Source organism: Ricinus communis, chromosome 9 (genome assembly GCF_019578655.1).
Source record: "Ricinus communis isolate WT05 ecotype wild-type chromosome 9, ASM1957865v1, whole genome shotgun sequence".
In the NCBI taxonomy this organism is placed as follows: domain Eukaryota; kingdom Viridiplantae; phylum Streptophyta; class Magnoliopsida; order Malpighiales; family Euphorbiaceae; genus Ricinus; species Ricinus communis.
In genome coordinates this window covers 5,719,879-5,739,083 of record NC_063264.1, presented here as the reverse complement: position 1 = coordinate 5,739,083, position 19,205 = coordinate 5,719,879, and the positions used below count along the sequence as shown (strand labels likewise).

Here is a 19,205-nt window from a genome sequence, read left to right as displayed (position 1 = left end):
GTATCTTGCAGTATGCATCATAATAGAACATTCACTTCAGGAATTGTAGGCACCTGTTTGCTTTTGTTATGTAAAACTAATCAGAATTTGTTTTTGTGTATGATCTTAATAAGATGTATGAATTTTTATTATATAACTAAGTCGAATTTCATCGAATTAAATTTTCCGTTACTTATAAACAAAAAATATTTAGGAAAGAGTGCTTCTTCCAATACAATAATATGCTATAAAATTTGTTCTTACATCTACTGCATTTGCAATTAGTACATACAAATTTATATATCTTGAAATTGTCAAACATACTCTTAATTAAGAGGAGAGATTATATATCCTAATTCAGTTCAAGCCATCGCATACTTGATGGTCCATTCTCTTGCTTTCTTGTTGTAAGATTTCCTGTCAGCCAAATAGAGTTTGCAAATGGGGTTTTGAAACTTGACATTTGGATCTGGCAACAGCGAGCAAATTGATAGCAGCAATTTCTCAATGCCTAATGCAGGGGACCATTGCCTTCCCAGGATGTCGACATGTATGCTCCCATCATGGCTGATGTTTGGATGGAAAACCTACCACCAAACATGACATTTCCTTGATTCAGTTTGTATACTTATACTGATCAAGAAATACAAATTATTACGTACAAGAATTGCTTGATAAATTAACAGGGAAGAAGAGAAGAGAGGATGGAGAGGGTGTGTGCAGTAGTACCTTGGTTAGGAACTTGACCTTGGGAGGATTGAAAGGGTAATCATCTGTGAATTCAATGGAGAGAAAGAAGACACCACCCTCGTACGGTGTGTCAGGAGGGCCCATAATGGCAGCTTGCCATTTGAAGACATCACCAGCCATTACTCCATAACTACAATGAGTTGGAGGATTATTCTTTGCGTGTTGAAGCTCGTTTTGAATCCTAAGCTTTGCATTACTTCTTGAACTCGTGCCCATGGCTAAGCAAGATTTGAGCTTTCTTGGAAGCGTTAGTGTTGGCTTACATTTTGATGAAATGTGAGGTGTTTTCTGACAAGAGAAATTTCCCATTTGAGAATAAGAGTGAATATTATGATCGGGCAGGTGTTGAGTTCCGGACCTCTTATAATGCGAGCAGACGGGCGCTTAGTGATCTAATGGACTATAATGTAGGATTAGCCATTGATTTCTACAAATGGCAAGTGAAAATGGCATTGTTAAAACCACTAGCTAGAGGCTAATATAATATTCTTCCACAGACAAAAAGTTTAAAGAAATGAAGATTGAAAGCGAAAGATTTTCTCCAGCTGTAGACAATTATTATGATCCTCCATAAATATACAGATTCATTCTCTTTAAAACATCAGGAGTGCTTGTGACTGTGTCCTTTATATGGAGCAGAGACCTACATATATAACAAAGTTGTCCTGTTCTGCACTCACCCAAAAATGCCAATGAAGCCCACCAATGGCCTTACTCCTTAGTGTTTAAGGGACAGAAGGAAATGGTTTAGGTTGCTGATTATAGTGGTAATTGACTCAATTCCTCCTTTTAGTTATCTATTAAGTTGTAGCTTTTAGGGGTAAACACATCTGGTTAATATTAAGAGAAGTTCTGCATGTTTATCAGTCGTTGGATTAGCATGAATTTTCTTAGTTTAACTCCAAAAATATGAGTGGATATCAAGAAATAAGAAAAGACAAAGCTTGACTAAATTCATGAGAAAGTATAAGCATACATCCAAACTGAGTTGGGGATGGAATCCAACTAACACTAAAAGCATTTTCTTCTAATGCTTAAAAGTGATTAAAGGGGATTAACCTTTTTCATTAGTTGAACTCCTTCTTTTCTTTTCTTTTCTTTTTTCAAGGCCATGATCATTTTGAGAATAAGCTAAATCCCTAATTTTAAAAGCATCATACGCTAAATTAAAAAAAAAAAAAAAACAATATGACAAAAGCATATCTTTCTTAAAAGTATAAATCTTTGATTCAATTTCTTTTCTCTACAGTTGTTATTTTTATAGCAAATATAGAAAAATAGCTACTTTTTAATCACTGCGTTAAACTTTAAAAATTAAAATCAAAGAACCATGATATATAAATATAATAAATGGGCCTTTATTAATTAATTTCTTATTAATAATGCCAGTAAGGAAAAATATCTATAAACATTTCATAGTTTCATCTTATGGCACAACCAAGTATTAAACATCTTGAGTGGAGAAAAGCAATGAGATAGATAAAATTTTACAAGGCAGCCATACAAGGAAAGAGTGCTAGCATGCATGTATGTTCTTTACTTGATAAAAATGAAAAGGAAATGTTTGAAGGGTGCTTATATAAAAGAATATGCAATTTGTTGTCTAAATTTGTATGGTTGTTGAATGGGATATCTTACTAGTTTATGCAATGGATACTTGCACAATCTTCTTTCCATCTTAAATCATAAGCCAAAAGACCACTTATCCAATTATCTAAAAGCATTAGTGGAATTTTAATACGCCAAAACATGGTTTTTAAATTACTTGTTCTAATAAAATCACCTTTCCAAGTTTTTTTTTTTCTTTTTTTCTTTTTGAGTCAATTCTTTGGCACCTTAGGCTACACATATGAAGGTATATAAGCTCAGAGTTTTCTTTAGTGTCAGGGGCATGATACACCGCCAAATTGTAAGTTTTTTTGTGATTGGTAGTGAAGAAATTACTAATCCATGGCATGGTTTATTTCCCTCATGTTGTTATCATTTTTTGTATCAATGCCACAACCTGAAACTGCCCTATTCAGCTTTCCAGTTAGTTTTCATGGTGGCTTTGGGTTCTTTGGCAAAAGGGTGTTTTCTGTGGGAATATTTAATGTCAAATCGAGTCGGGCTCGTCTTACCCAAATATATTCTTTGGCAAAAGGGCGTGCAATCAATTATGCGAGGAGTCAGAATTTAAGAGTACAAAAACTTGGACCAAATACCTTTTCTTTTCTTTTTTTTGTTTTCTTTGGCTTTTCGCATTCAGGGGAGAAAAGGAAAGTCTTGAGTTGTTACTTGGAACATTCAGGAGTATCTGTATTTCCAGTTTTTGGGTCTGAATCCATAGTCTCTTCTCGTAATATTCAAATTTTTTATATATTTAATAATGAGTTTCTATTTAAATTAATTTTAGTTTTATTTTTATTTGCTTTAATTTGAAATAATCTAATGAAAATTTTAATATTAGTCAATTGAATAGGTTATTTTTCTATACTTAATTAGTTTGAAATTTTAAGATATTAATTAAGTAAATTATTTGAAGGGTATATTATATTTTTGGTTATTCTAATTTTTCTCCAATGTATATGTATATGTATAAATAAAATTAAATATTAAAAAAATTATGGTAGAAATTGTAAGGGATGTTTTTATAAAAGAATTTTGAGAAAATTGGTATTTTAATTGATTAGTGTTATTAAATTTTAAGTTGAAAAATAATTAGTAAATTGGTTATTTAATTTAATTGTGTGTTAGGACTAAATTGGAAATTTATTTTGGAATAAAAATTAAAAGTATAATTTCATTAATATTAATATGGAGTTTTAATGGAAATTTGTATGTTTGTATTTTTGTAAATAATTGTGTCGGCAGGGGTATTTTTGTAATTGTGTATTTTTCATAATTCTAATTTGGCCCAAATTAATTATTTAGAGGCTTAATTGAAAGGTTAAAGAAAAGTTTGGGGATTATTTGAAAATTCTGCAGGATGAAATTGTAAGTAATTAAGAAAGTTCAGGGACCAAATTGTAATAAGAAAAAGTTCAGGGGTCAAATGTCGATATAGAAGAAAGGAAGAGGAGAGAATTGTCGGGGAGAGAGAGTGAGGCGTCGGAAGAGAGAGAAAGGGCGCAGAGCTTTGGTGGCGGGTGCAGGCGAGCGCATGGTGGCGGCGGGGAGCGCCAAGAGGCAGGCTTGGCAGCCGAGTCCGGTGGCAATCGGCTCCTCTCGGCGAGGGCTCTCTTTCTGCGGCAATGGCGACGCCTGTGGTGGCCGGAATTGAGAGATCTGGCAAAGTGAAGTTTGGGGGGCAACCGGCATTTTTGGATTTTTCCGGCGAGCTATGGATGCTCGGAGGACATATCCCGACTCTCCTCAGCTCAAGCTTCGCAAAGGCACCGGTTTCGTGGCGATCGGACTTCGTTTGCAAATCGACGGTCGAGATCGTCCGCAAATCTCTCCGGATGATCGGGTGTCGGATCGGAAAATCGGAAGCAGAGATCGTCATCAGCGCGTCGTTGTGAGTCCGATATTGTGTTCGGAGCGTCGATCGGACTCCGACGGCAGGAGGCAAGTTGATCTTGGAAATCCTTTGATTTAGAATTGTGCTTATTGTTTTGTGTTGTGTATTTAATATTTGTGAGTCAAAAATAATTGTCTGTCAGTTTGCCTGCCTCGTATTTTATGTTGTGTGGCGGAGTTGGGAAATAGTGAAGTTTGGGGACCCGATTCCCGTTGTTTGAATTGTTGAATATTTGAAGTGTTTTTCTGGCAGGTCCTAGACCCGTTTTTACAGGGGGTAATGTCTGTGTTATAGGGGAGGTTCTGCCGAATTTTCGGTTGAATTCTCCCGAGTCGAGATTCTTAGACAGTCAGTCCTAGGAGTCTAGACCTAGGATTAATGATCGATTGTTTCAGCGTTTTGATAAATTATTTTCCGTGACTAGATAGTTCGTTTGTTTGGCTCGCTCCAACCGAGGCACCGAAGCAGAGTTAGGAGGTTGCCAAATCTGTGAGTTAAAATCATAAATCGCTTATGCACGTGTCATGCATAAAATTTGATTTGTTACTGTGATTATTCATTTGCAATTTCAATTTTTATTTTATTATTATTATTATTTGCATGATGCTTTTAAGTACTATTAAAATATGTTTTTCCTTTATCACCAATTTTAATATTGCATGATGACTCAGGATGGGACGGCAGCAGAACATAGGTGTTAGATGAATGTTCTAATATAAATCTGAGAGAGATAGGGAAGGGTAAATAGGTAAAATTTTAAGAAATAAGGATTAGGATTTGCCTTAGTCGAGCATCGCTCTCTAGGCTTAGTTGAGTGTGGTTGCCGGAGTAAAGGTCCCTGGTCGAGCATTGCTCTCTGGACGCCGGCTTATTTGAAAATTTAAGTGACCAGACTGGAGGTAAGATCCCTGGTCGAGCTATGCTCTCTGGGCGCCAGTCTTATTGGATAAGAGAGCCGAAAGGCTAAGGCTGAGAGTTAAGTGACCGAACTGGAGGTAAGATCCCTAGTCGAGCTTTGCTCTCTAGGCGCCAGTCCTGTTGGAATGAGAGGTTTGAGATGTTAGAGTTGAGGTTAGTCGAGACATAAGTGTTGAATTTAAATCGAGATGTTAGAGTTGGGATTAGAATTCTATTGAAGTACTCAGTCCCGTTGCATGTAGAATTATTTTTGTATAAGCATAGCATGACACGTATGGTTAGCATGATTTATTAATTATTTTTAAAATTAAATAATGTGATATTGAGATGTTTGAAACTGTTTTAGATATATGATTTTAGCTCACTCTCGAGACAGACAGTCTCCATTTACTGTTTTTCAGATTCGTGACTATTAGTCTTCCCGCGACTCTTATTCAGTAACCCGACTCCTTCATTATCGGGTGGTGTTTGATTTGGTATGTAAATTGGTAAATCTTAGATTCTCCGCAGTAGTAATAGTAGAGATATCAGTGGTAATTTTCTGTAGTTTCGGGTCTCGCCTAATTCTTCGGGCAGACCGATTTAATTGTGTAAAATTTAATGTTACTGTAAATTGTGGTATTAATAATAGTAAAATTTGAATTGAGGTTGGTTTGAGTTAGTAAGTGTCAGGTTTACTACGGGATTCGGTGGCCTTACGCCTACCCATTCTCTAGTGCCGGTCACGGGCCCACGGAAGGGATCGTGATAAAAGTGATGAGGAAGATCGCTGTGATGATTCGGAATCTGTTTAAAGATTTAGAGGATTGGTGTCTCTCTTGATAATCATATTTGCTGGAATTTCAATTTTCAATAATTTGCAGGGTGAGCAGAGCAGATGATTCAGATTCCAAATATGAACGCCTGAAGGAAGTTCTGCTATAACTGTGGCTTGCTGGGACATTAGATCCAATGTTGACCATAATCCCAACAAACAAGGTGTGATATCTGGCATGGAAAACAGGCTTTGAAGCTGCAATTATATCCGAACTAACTGCAGACTCCGCTCATAATCTGCCTCTTATAGTTCAGTAAAACCAAGAAGCATACAACTCTCAATGGAGATGAATTCAGAATTTGTATTTAAACTTGAAAGCATAGGCTGAGATGCAACAAGAATATTTGTTCAACAAATGCGTCAAAATTTCTCCTTACTACAAAACTGTCAGAAGTCCAACAAAACTTCTGCACCTCCCTAAATCAACTAACCTAATTTTCACAGCATGGAAAGTAATAAAATGCAAGTAGAAGATGAATTGATGGAAAAATATAAGGTAAAAGTACCTGAAGCCGTAATCTAGGAATGCCTATAATGAACATAAACAGTGAAAATCCTACTTTTTGGTGAAAAATAACTTCATTGTCCTTCTCCAGGTACTCTCTCTTTGTCAGTGTCAAATATTGCATCGTCCTTGTGTTGCTCTCCTATATTCCCAACCTTGTCAGCCCCCTGATCTCCAATATTCTCTTCCTTATTAGCCAAACTAGAGGCTGGCGCCTCAGCTGGTGAGTCTATATCCATATGACCCGCGTGAATATTTAGAGATGCTGCCCTATCCAAACTTTCTTTTGCAGTGTCATCTTCATCTGCAGAATCACTTTTGCCAGAACTACTCTCATTTTCTGGAGTCTGAAGAGAGTCCTCTCCTTCAATTTCATCGGTCTTTATATCAGCATCCACCATATCTGAATCATGTTCAGGCAGCCATTGCTGTAATGGAACTGCATCACTAATCACTCGCCCTGTTCTCAATCTTTCCCTGTAATCCTCCATTTCAATTCTGTATCTTTCTTTATCTTTGACTGCTTTCTCCTGATAGACCTGATAAAACCAAGGGATGATGAGAAATGTAAAGGAAAAGAAGTAGCAATATATGGCAAGTTAGCATTTGAAATGTGCTATTTCCCTTACTGCTTTTTCAGTTTCGTTTACATTGCTCCATAATTCACCAATCATCCTGCTGATCTCTCTATCCTTCCCTGGGTAAAGGGGCTTCAGGCGCGCATGCTGCTCAGCAAAGAAGAAATTATAGCCACTTCTGTTGGGCTTTGGATGAGCAGGATCCCTCCTTTTTATCTCATTTTTCTTTCTGCGCCGCCGACGACGTTGCATACCTGATGCAGCACGAGCATCGCCAGTATTGTTCGCAGGAATACTGTAACTCTGTGGCTCTTGGCCTGGATGGTTCTGTGGTGCCTGATAAAGAACACCTTTGAGCTTCTCGGTCCCTATAGTCACAGTAACAAGATATCCGCTCTCAAATTTCCCATCAATCACCCCTATCACTTGAGAACTTCCTGATGATGCTATCCTCGCTGCAAACCATAAAAAAAAATAACACTCAAGGAGAAAAAGGATTGCAAATAAAGCTGCAAATTTGCTGGGAATGTTAGCAACTAGGTAGCATGGAAAGGCCACAAACAAGCAGGTATAATTAAAAGAAAATTTTCTCCACAATTTTCCTTTTTACCCCACTTTCCAGTCAATCCAAAGACCGATAGATATGAAGTTCAAGAGAGGAGGAAAGGCATAAGTTTAGTTACAAATGACAAAAACAAGATTGAGGAAAAAAGAGAGACCTCCATACAGCTCTGCAGTGTTTGTTCTTTGTTGCTGGGCTGTAGCCGCTTGATACTCGGGTGACGGCTGCACAGTTACTTGTGCTGGAAGCCTTGATGCCAATGGGCTCTGCATGGGAACTACAAACATATGCAGTCTATTATATATGAACATCTGCAGACATGACATGAAGTATGTAGAGTGTTCTACTGACGCACCAGATGAGCCAGGAGTCCAACCCCGGGCTTTGAAAAAGTAAAGCTGTTCATAGTGGTGAAGCAAGGAACCATAGTACTTGCGCAGCACAAAAGATGCATTTGTTGCAGTGGAAGGAAAGTTGAAAATGGCAGTTACTTCTTTCCATCTTCTCTCTCTAATAATCTGCAACAAGCAAACAATTGTAGTTACTTGAACATGTCATCATTATTAAATATTTAACTTGTTAGTAGTTTTTGTTTGGAATGTTCAACACATAACATATTACTACTGAGATTTCTGAATATGAAACTTTTAACCTCTTGGTCTAGAAGTACTTCCCTTTATACAAAGACATCTTTCCTTTTGTGATAGGGTACCTCCAACTTGGTTCTCATTACAGTTGAAGAAGAAGAAGAAGACGAGGAAAGAGAGAAATTTAAGACTTGTAAATTGAAGCACAAGCAAATTTGGTGACTATACGAAAGTAACAATATATATAAACAAATAATATAAATCTCAGCACATATCCCTCTGAAATTCTTTGGCCTATAACATCTTCTTTGTCCAATTTATTTTCCACATTAGAAAATAGTAGATAAATCTGCCTCCATTGAGATTTTTGGAAATGTCAAGTGAACTAGAACCATGTGTTAGTTATACCTTAATAACATTTGCATTTAGCAGAAAGTACAGCATGCATGCACTGCCAGGAAAGCATAGAGCAGAAGGCCCCAAAGCTTAGATTAATCGTATGAACATTAAACAGTCCACAATCAATGAAAACCCAAGGACAAATCTCTCAGAGTAGACATATCTTAAATTTCACACTTCATCTATTTTAGGGGTGAACTGTTGGAAAGAAAATATCACACGTGCAGTTTGGCGGTAGAAGGAAACAGAACAGGGAGGAAACATACCATTTTGGCATTGTCCCTGCATCAACATCCTGTTTAAAGAAACAGCGTACTCTAGAAGTCCAGCAGAATTTTTAACAGTAATAACACCTTGAACTTGGAAGTGTCAAAAGAAACAGAAGTATGATTCTCTATCTGAGTAGTAAATAACAGGCCAGGTTCTTTCAATTAGTTAATATAAACATAAATTCCACAAGATCCATTCTAGAGCTCCACTTCATTTACAAAAGTTTGTACAAGATGTCTAAAGTAGGCATTTAATTGTACAATAAATAAATTCCACTTTGCAAGAATGTTAGATCAATCAACAATTCAAAAGGCATCACAGACACACCAATAATTCTAAAAGTGGCACATTCATATAAAGCTTATAACAAGATCTGATCAAGGAACAACTAATGAATATTTTACAATACCTTCTCAAGACCACCACGAGAGGTTACCTCGACAAAGAGCCGATGCAAATCGAGTTCTCTTCCTCCTATAATGGGGATCCTAGAATCAGAATGCATAATAAGTTAGAATGTCGAATATGGGATAGAGAAAACAAAGTTGTCAGCACGAACTTAAGTGATAAAAAAAGAGCAAGTTCTTTGCGAGAACCTCTACTAGAAAAACAAATGGTTTTTCACCCAGACTGTCTAATTTAAAACCAGATATACTGGTCAATCCCGTCTTGAAACAGAACTGGCAAATAACTAAAACTCACAAGGTTAGGTAGGCCACAATCAAAGAGTAAATGAATATTTTGAAACATGCAGATAGAAGAACCAAGTAATAGTTAGCAACCAATGTTGTGCCTATTATCAAGGATCATTTTCTTAAGTTTCATGTTAAGGATCAAGTTCTGCAGCAAGCACACTAAAGACCATGCCAGCAAAACAAGATAAAAGAGACCAAGTTTAGCTGAATCTGCATGCGCAACAAAAGCATGAAAAGACTAGGTATGCCCATTGACCTCGCAGATGTTATCCCGGAAAATTAACGATCCTCATGTAAACATAGTTTCTCCAAAAACATAACTTCCACAAGAAGAATGAAATACATAGAGAACTCTTCAATTAAGAGTGTAGAAAAGAAGGTGCAGTCCTCAAGATGAAAAACCAATTACTTAAAATGAAAAATAATTCTAACAAAGAAAGTGAACGATGAAAAAGTTCACAATTTGCAGTTAGCTAATAAATCATGTTAGATATAGGAATAATCTTGTCAATACTATCAATAGACAATTTAGCCATCTCCAAAACAGCAACAAAAGTGAGTAACAAATCTCAAAAACATTATCAGTTTGTATTACTACGCTGATATGCAATGCTGTTAACACTGAACCATTAACAGCCTCACAAACTTGCCACAGGCAGAGCCATATCTGAAAGATTAGTCAATATGAAGATCCCAAAGTTCCTATTAAATGCTCTGCAACAGTTACTCGTATATTTAACTTACCAACAGAGGTAATTACCTAGAGCTAAATACTAAAAACTTCCAGACAAGATTTTGCCAGTGGCATTGTTAGCATTGGTTAAGAATAAATATTTTAACATTATCTGGAAGACAAGCATGTCAACTGAATTCAAAATGTGGTCAACAAAAGGATGGAAACAGATTGATAGCATACAGCCATAGAAATTTGACCTTAATAGCATAAGCATGGCATCCAAAATTAAAGTTGGGAAACTGGTCACGTTATGATAGAGAATCTACAATATCCTTGTTTCAAAATACCATTGCGTACTCATTGGCAAAGGCATTTTCATGTCTACATATAAGCAATATGCAGACACTATATAATAGAGTGACAGATAGAAATAACCATTTTGGTGTTAAAATCTCAAAATACTGACGTTCAAGAATTTGAAATGGAAAAGTTTATAACCGTGGAGACTTATAATGGGCAGGTCTATAATATTACGAAGCTTACATAAACTTGGTTCCCATAGCAGCATGGAGCGATTCCAAAGTGGACATGAAGAGCTTAGGATCAGATGCAACATCCTCATATCTTGCCTGAGGAGCTGGATATTGAACATAATTCATGACTGGTTGTTTCGCAGGCGCTGGACACTGCTTGGCACAAGAAGTTGATGCCATTGCCTACTACTTTTCACCAACCACACAATCATAAAAACCTACGCAATATTTACTCTTTCGCTGCACTACAGACATATAGTATAGGAAAGCAAGTCAAGATTTTTTTTTTTTTAAAAAAGAAGGGAGAAATGAGTCTGGAATCAGCAAACGAATGAAACTTGCAGATAAGAATAACTGCATGGAAAAAGCACGAGATAGAAACAGGTAAAACCCAACAAAGATAATAAAAGGAACACAACTTAAGAAGCCTTTTCTTTAATGGACAATACAAAAAGTTAATGAAAAGCCAAGTTCACAATTGATACTGACAAACCCCATACAGGAAAAAGGTATAAAATTTATTGAGCAAACCCAAAATGGTTGTAGCTATTAAAATTATAAAACAGATTGCAGTTGAGAACCAAGATTAAAAGAATTACTATCATTATATACATCATTAAAAACTTGATGTTCATGAACAACCTCAATTGATGTAATAAATCCCTGTAACGAGGGAGAGAGATTCCCAAGAAATGGAATACATTAAAGCTGTCATGGAAATGAATTTGTCATTCAGAGTCCTATGGATGTAACAGCCAAAAGGAACCCACCAAAGCCCAATCTCACTGATCAGACCTTTCAAACCCAAAGAAATGACACCTTTTAGACTTTAGCAATAAACACCCAGATGCTAAAAAAGTCTCTTTTTTCTCCCTCTTAAAGTATAGTTTACAGGCCTATATATTGCTATATCTGCAGCAGCTATTTCCCTGTCTACAGTCTAAAGATTTTCTGACATCTATAGGGTCCTCTCCAAGAATGCCAATATTCATACATATCCACATCTAATATTGTAGAATAGTATATAATACATAATCCAAGTCCTGGCCTTTCTTCATTATCTTATGAATATCTGACACTGTTACAGAGTAAAAAGATAGATATGGAAGATACCATGGCGAGTTTTCTTTCTTTCTTTTTTCTTTTTTCTTCTTTTCTTTCTTCTGGGGCAAATGTCCATCAATCAGAAATGGTAAAGCACACGACTTTATATAAATACAAAAATAACCAAAACCCATCTTTTGCCCAAAAGACCCACATTCAGATTTCCAATCAAAATATCCAGGACTTCTCATTTTCTCTCCAATGTTGAAGACAGATTTATATAAAAATTTCCAACAATAGAAAATATGAAACTAAAGCAAGAGTGAAAACTGTTTGATTATTTCGGTTAACATTACCCTCTGTTCACTAATGTGAATAAAAGATGCACTAATATTAATCTTGTTATGATTAATATTTGCTGTTTGTGTAGTATATAAATATAAGATAGAGAAGAGAATAAAGAAAAGAAACCCAGATGCAGAAATGAGAGATACCAGAGCTTAAAATAAGCCAAATAGGTATAAAGAAATATTAATAAAAAGTTAATGAATGATTAAATAAATAAAAAAAGGACTTACCTACAGTGAGTGAGATAGAGAGAATTGAATTGAGCATGCAAAAATGAAAGAAAGGACAATATAGAAGCAGTTTAAGATTAAAACCCCTATTAATGAACAAAAAAAAAAAAACATGGAAGAGAATATTATGTAAGATAAATGTGCATATATATCATTGTTTATTTTGTTTTGATAATTCTTGTATGGTGATGAGAAATAGTGGTGAAAAAAGGTCTCAAAAATACACCTCTGCCCTCATTAGCTTGTGCTTACATGTCTACATCTCAAAATATTGGAGGGTAGATTTGGGAGATTCCAATGAGAAATGGGTGGCTATGTTATCAAAATGGCAAGATGCCCAAATGAAGTGAACTTCAAATGGAAGATGATAAATATGATAATTCAATTTAATTATCACTTAGAAGAAAAAGAAAAAAAACCCACAAATAATAATATATTTTATTATTATGAGATAATAATGAAAAAGAAATAAAGAAATGGTGATTAATTAATGTTAATGGCAGTGGTGGGTACAATTAAGGAAGTAGGTGAAAATGGAGGTTTGAGAGATGTATTTACCCAAATAGGTGGCACAAAGGTGTTTCATTGGCTTCCCCATTGAAACGGCACTTTATTTATTTTATTTTATTTTAACAAAAAAATAGTAACACTTAATAATAATTTGGTAAAAACAATAATAATAATAATAAAAGAAATTGAAAGGGTGAGAAAGTGAGATATAGGTGCCGTAAGAGCAGCTTGCTTATGTTGCAATTAAGGTATATGTTTTAAATACTTTAGAATAAGTCCCACAGAAATCCCATATTTCTCTCTAACTTATTTTTAGTATATTTATTATGCTTAATGAACAAAATAACCCCATACTTAGTTGATATCCAATTAATTAATTAATCATTATCACCACCAACCATTAACTACCCCCTTCTTCTCATTTTTCTAGGACATGGATTTTGGGATTTTTCATGGCTTCCCTATTTTGGTCAAGTATATATGTTTTGGGTCAATTCTCAAAATAGATTAGTTAATTAATTAGGTAATTATGTGGTATGATTTTCTTTTGGGCATTGTTCATGTAAGGTAAGCAATGTGGTAGGTTATATGATTTGGTTATTTTTAGGGTAATTTCAAGCACACTTGTTAAGTGATCAAAAGAAATATTTATATTATAGTATTTTATTTTTGATATTGTTGGTGATTTTTAGTTAACAAAATCACCTTTTTAAAAAAAGATAAGTTTTGGCATTCAAACTCTCTATCCCTTATTAATATTGTGTGTTATGAGATAATAATGAAAAAGAAATGGTGATTAATTAAAGTTAATGGTGGGTGCAATTAAGGAAGTTGGTGAAAATGGAGGCTCGGAGTTTGAGAGATGTATTTACCCAAATAGGTGGCAGAAAGGAAAGGTGTCCCATTGACTTCCCGATTGAAACGGCACTTTCTTTCTTTCTTTATTATTTTACTTTTCTATTTCTTTTACCAAAAAAATACTAATACTTAATAACGATAAGGTAGATAATACTAATAATAATAAAAGAAATTGAAAGGGTGAGAAATAGAGAAAGTGAGATATAGGTGCCCTCAGAGTAGGTTTGCAATTAATATATTTTAGTGATTTATTCCTGCATTTGTTACAGTTATTATTATATAATTATAAGATTAAATTTATTAATATATATTATTTTTAAATAAAAAGATACGTGCTAATTATTTAATATTAAAATATAAAACACTCATTATATTTACCATTATTCGATCAGCTCTGATGTATATAATAAATTTAAATAAAAATTAGTATATTAATAATTATTTAAAAAAAATCTAATCTAAACTTGATCTATAGACTATAACAAATAGAAAAGTGACTATGAGTATTTTACACTTTGATATTAAATAATTTATACATATTTCATTAATTAAAATTAATAAATATGTATTAATCATTTATCTGTTTTGTGTATAAATGGAAACATACACTACGGTGGTAATACAAAGATTTTCTAATATTTTTTCTTTTGGAAAATTATAGTCTAATTTTAATGTAATTTATACCTATGGATCAAAAGTAACAAATAATTGACACATTCATTAATTTTAAATAATAAAATATATCAATCATTTAATATTAAAATGTAATATATATATGTAGGCGACCGGAGTGTGTCAATCTCTTATTATAACATTATTTGTTGTAAAGTAGAGACCAGATTTAAGTTAAAAGGAAGAAAATACAGTTGCAAGTCAGGAAGCATGCACAAGGTTATTCGGAGATCACTTCATTGACAAGAAAAAAGAAGACCACAGTAGCACTACTCCACAAGCAGGTTTTTGTAAAAAGAGCCTTGAAAGAATTGCATAAACATTATCAAGGCACATTTAAAGGCCAAGATAAGAAAATAAATTAAGTAAAAGAACTTGTTTCCTCGACAGCTTGTACTTAATTAGTTCTTTACGTTAATAAAGAAAAGTTTAACTGTAAGAGATATTCCTAACCTGCGAGCAGAGACGATTAAAAGCAGATTCTGTAATATAATGGTTGAATAGTTTTGCCACGACTATAGATACAAATAGCACGTGCGTAACCAAAGCTTTTGCTTTGTTAGATAAACCGAGCATCTAAGTATCATGTGTGTGTATATATATATACATCGATCTGTTTACCCGATTGAATAAGGACGAGGAAACAAAACTTCAGGAAATGGAAGCCAATGGCATATTTGAAAGTGCAATGAATGGCAGGTGGGATCAAGTTGTCGAGGCATACAAGAAGAATCCCAGTCTTGAGGATGGCAGGATAACAAGATCCCGAAACACTGCAGTGCACATAGCAGTATCTGATGGCCGAACGGAGGTGGTGTCCAAACTAGTGGAAATATTTGGAGACAACGCATCAAGAGTCCTACATATAAAGAATGAAAAAGGCAACACACCTCTCCACCTGGCGGCAAAACTTGGGGATGCAAAAATGTGTTATTGCCTAGCCACGAGAGATCGAAGCCTCATTAGAACTCGAAACTCTGAGGGCGAAACCCCACTTTTTCTGTCAGCTCTTCATGGCAAGAAAAATGCTTTTCTTTGCCTTCATTTTCTTTACAGAGAAGCACATAAAGAAAATGACTATTCCTTGTGCAGAAAAAGTAATGGGGACACCATACTCCACTCTGCCATATCAGGAGAATATTTCAGTAAGCGTTGTTTTCTTTTTCTTTCCACAACATTTGAAACTTGTAGCATAGATTGTTAGCTACAATTGAGCATCCGACTTCTGTTGTTGATAGGTTTAGCATTTCAGATAATACATAATTATCCGAACCTTGTCACTTCTGTTAATGAGAGCGGTCTGTCTCCTCTGCATATTTTAGCCAGTAAGCCTAATGCATTCAGAAGTGGCTGTCACCTGCCGCCATTCAGTCGCCTTATCTATTGCTGTAAGAATTTCTACCTCGGCCATCATAATTCAAAATTAGTAAAATAAAAATTGCTCAGTTTATAATATTTAGCCTTTCACATTCAAATCAGCAGCCATTCAGCAGAAAAATCTTGCTCCATCAGATACGACTTTGCCCTTCAGTTCACAAAATTAAAGAACTCAAAGAGAGAAACAGAAAAGACTAAGATGCAACACTGTCCCTTGTAACATTTTCTGCTATTTCGTTCGTGTTATAGGTTTAATTGTACATGAGATTCAGCAGGAAACACATAATCCTGAAGTATGGTTAAGCAATTCAGGAAATGAAACAGGGCCAAAGTATCCACAAAATTATCAAACTTGCATGAGCTTCTTTAGTGCTATCAAGAGGTTCTTCCAAATATTAAGTAAGTTGATCGGGAAACTACAGTGACGTTGTTGACACTCATATATGCAAGTGTTAGAGAGCTGCTCTAACCCTTTTCTCAAACTATTTTTTCTTTTCTCAGCTAGAACAGAGGAAGAGAGTATTTGTCATCAAGTGAGACAATTTCTGCTTCGAGTAAAGGGTGAAAATGACAAGTTGAAGGATGAAGAGAATGCACAGGAAATAAGTGGCTTGTCTTATGGTAATCAATGATCTATAGAAACATTCTGAAGGTAATGCAATCTGTTGTCTACTAATGCATTTTCTGCTCTTCTGCAGATAGGAACCTACAAGAGAAAGAGGAAAAAAGACGTTTTTATCCTCCAAATTATGAAACTTCTATTCAACTCTTCAAGTTTATGGCGAATGCCTTGCTTGTTATTCTTGGATTTGGTAAGCATTTGTTCTACATTTCCTGTATTATTATTATTATTATTATTACTACTACTATTATAATTGCCTTTTCTGTTGAATATGGTTTCGTCTTCAGGCAGTTCAAGGATAAAGAATGTAAGAGCAAAGAAAGAACGACACATATGGGCTACTCAATTATTGAACGAACTGGTACAAAGAGCTTCTTCGTATACATATGAAAATGATGGAAGAAATCCAAGGAATTCTTGGCCTAAAAGGGACGGAGATCCATCTGAATTTCTCGCTGCCCCACATATATCAGAGGTTGACAAGTTAACTCAGAGCAAAGAACATATCGGGTTAAGTTGCCCGACTACAAACCAAGAAATTAGGAGAGAAAATCATGGCAGAGGTAGGCTAATTCATTTCACATTTAAGATTCGTATAATGTAATATGTGTGTATAAATTATAACACAGAGAAGAATGACAAACCCTTACTAATAGCCGCGAAACTTGGAGTGGCTGAAGTGGTGAACGAATCCCTTGACGCATATCCAACTGCAGTCCAAGAGCTGAATACATCTCAGAAAAATCTCGTGCTCCTGGCATTTGAGAAGAAGGAAACTCAAAAGTTTAGGAAAAAGGAGACACCGATACTGGTAGCAGCCAAGGTGGGAATAACTGAAATTGTGGATAAAATCTTGGATACGTATCCTTTAGCTATCCAAGACCTGGACTCTGACGAGAAGAACGCTGTGCTTCTGGCAGTAGAGCATCGGCAAACTGATGTCTATAATCTATTGCTGAAGAGGGCAATGGTTAAAGAGAGTGTGTTCCGACAACTGGATAAACACGGAAACAGTGCATTGCATCTTGCTGCAAAACTTGGAGATTACAGGCCGAAGCTTGTTCCAGGGGCTGCCCTGCAGATGCAATGGGAAATCAAGTGGTACAAGGTATGTTCTGTTTGAGCAGAGTGAACCTAAATGTATAAATACTCAGTTTCATTCTATCCAATAGCAATGGGGGGCCACATAATTAAGTTGTTCTTGTTATGCAGTTTGTCAAAAATTCCATGCCGCCACATTTTTTTGTTAAACACAACAGCAAGGGTCAGACCCCGAAAGAAATCTTCATCGTGACGCACAAAGAACTTGTAGCGAAGGGCAGCGAATGGCTCACAAAAACCTCCGAGTCATGCTCAGTGGTGGCGGCACTCGTTGCGACCGTTGCATTTGCGACTTCAGCAACTATACCAGGAGGTGTTAACCCAGAAAACGGTGCACCAATTCTTGAAAATGAGCCTGCGTTTGAAGTGTTTGCCATTGCATCCCTCGTTGCTCTCTGCTTTTCAGTGACCGCAGTGATCTTTTTTCTTACAATTCTTACCTCTCGGTACCAAGAAAATGACTTTGCAATGGACTTGCCGAGGAAACTTTTTCTGGGTTTAACGTCACTCTTCACATCTATAGCTTCTATTTTGCTCTCATTCTGTGCAGGGCATTTCTTCGTTCTCAAGGAGAGCTTAAGAACTGCAGCTTATCCATTATATGCTGCAACATGCTTGCCAATATCCTTTTTTGCTCTTTCACAACTCCCTCTCTACTTTGACCTTGGAAGGGCTATCCTCCTGGACGAACCTCAGCGTAGCTACAAGCACAAAGTTTCTTAATTTCAGCCATTCTATGCATCATCAACACGTTTCTTAGGCGTTTGGACTGTGCACTGTGCAATAAATTTTCTATCTACTTTTCTTCGTGGAATGCTACAGTAGAGGGATTATTTATATTATTATCCCGGTATTTTTGAGTAACGATAATCCTGCATCGTGGAATTAAGATCAACGGTTGGATTGATCGAATTAATAAAAACCCAATGTATTATATTTTATATAAATTTAATCCGAGTTTTATAAATTTTCTTTATATAAACACATACTAGCATTCAAAGTGATTATAACATCTTAAAATTCACCTATCATTTAATGCCTCAAAAATCATGTCCATCTACTAAAAAGATCATGCTAAGTTTCTTATAGAAAGAGAAAAACAAACTATTTTTTTAATTGTTTAGCACTTTAGTTATAATTCAACTTTCTTAATATTGACAAACTAAAGATTTAAATACCAATCCGGGACTTGCTGGGCTGGTAAGAATTATTACTTTTGGAGGTAGAGATCTCGAGTTTGAGACGTTCCTCCATTTCTTACGGAGTTAATTTTCCATGGAGTGAAAAATTAAAAAAAATGCGGGATTCGTGATGGCTCATTTATAAATTTTATATTCCTTCTAACACTAACAACTAACATATACTAATCATATTTCTGATTAAAAAAATTAAATATCTTATTTTTTAAATTTTATTTTTTACTTGCATACTGTGATATTTAATATTTTTATAAAATTATCTCTCAATTTTAAAATATCAAAAAGTGTGACAGATAAAAATTGGACTATATAGCATTATTCCATATATATAAGAACTTTATACTTTGGTGTTGGATGATCAATACATATTTAATTATTTAAAACTAATAAATATTTATTAATTATTTTAATTTAATATATAGATAAAGACATATAAATGAATTAGACAAAAAAAAATTGTAAATAAGAGAAGA

The 19,205-nt window shown here is 35.1% G+C and overlaps 3 protein-coding genes across 5 annotated transcripts; 1 reads left to right on the top strand and 2 right to left on the bottom strand.

The window, feature by feature from the left end:
- Positions 1-222: 222 nt before the first annotated feature.
- Positions 223-1,305, bottom strand: LOC8280662 (ubiquitin-conjugating enzyme E2 D1). Its single transcript, XM_002518048.4, has 2 exons — positions 709-1,305; positions 223-566 (listed from the first exon to the last, which is right to left on the bottom strand). The coding sequence occupies exons 1-2, from the start codon at positions 1,036-1,038 to the stop codon at positions 342-344; spliced, it is 555 nt and encodes a 184-aa protein (XP_002518094.1). The 5' UTR covers positions 1,039-1,305; the 3' UTR covers positions 223-341.
- Positions 1,306-6,247: 4,942 nt separating this feature from the next.
- On the bottom strand, positions 6,248-12,530 carry LOC8280663 (high mobility group B protein 15). 2 transcript variants are annotated; one of them, XM_002518049.3, is made up of 7 exons: positions 12,394-12,530; positions 10,782-11,016; positions 9,277-9,355; positions 7,967-8,129; positions 7,769-7,888; positions 7,101-7,504; positions 6,248-7,010 (listed from the first exon to the last, which is right to left on the bottom strand). In XM_002518049.3, the coding sequence occupies exons 2-7, from the start codon at positions 10,949-10,951 to the stop codon at positions 6,546-6,548; spliced, it is 1,401 nt and encodes a 466-aa protein (XP_002518095.2). In that variant the 5' UTR covers positions 10,952-11,016; positions 12,394-12,530; the 3' UTR covers positions 6,248-6,545. The 2 variants fall into 2 exon arrangements, with proteins under 2 accessions (XP_002518095.2, XP_048235483.1); XM_048379526.1 differs by lacking the exon at positions 12,394-12,530 and adding an exon at positions 11,885-12,329.
- A 2,114-nt stretch (positions 12,531-14,644) lies between these two features.
- LOC8280664 lies at positions 14,645-18,354 on the top strand. Of its 2 annotated transcripts, none has more exons than XM_015718571.3 (8): positions 14,645-15,578; positions 15,756-15,821; positions 16,060-16,209; positions 16,312-16,431; positions 16,509-16,622; positions 16,720-16,995; positions 17,089-17,540; positions 17,645-18,354. In XM_015718571.3, the coding sequence occupies exons 1-8, from the start codon at positions 15,092-15,094 to the stop codon at positions 18,254-18,256; spliced, it is 2,277 nt and encodes a 758-aa protein (XP_015574057.2). In that variant the 5' UTR covers positions 14,645-15,091; the 3' UTR covers positions 18,257-18,354. The 2 variants fall into 2 exon arrangements, with proteins under 2 accessions (XP_015574057.2, XP_002518096.3); XM_002518050.4 differs by having other exon boundaries at positions 14,736-15,578; positions 15,672-15,821.
- The last annotated feature ends 851 nt before the right edge of the window (positions 18,355-19,205 follow it).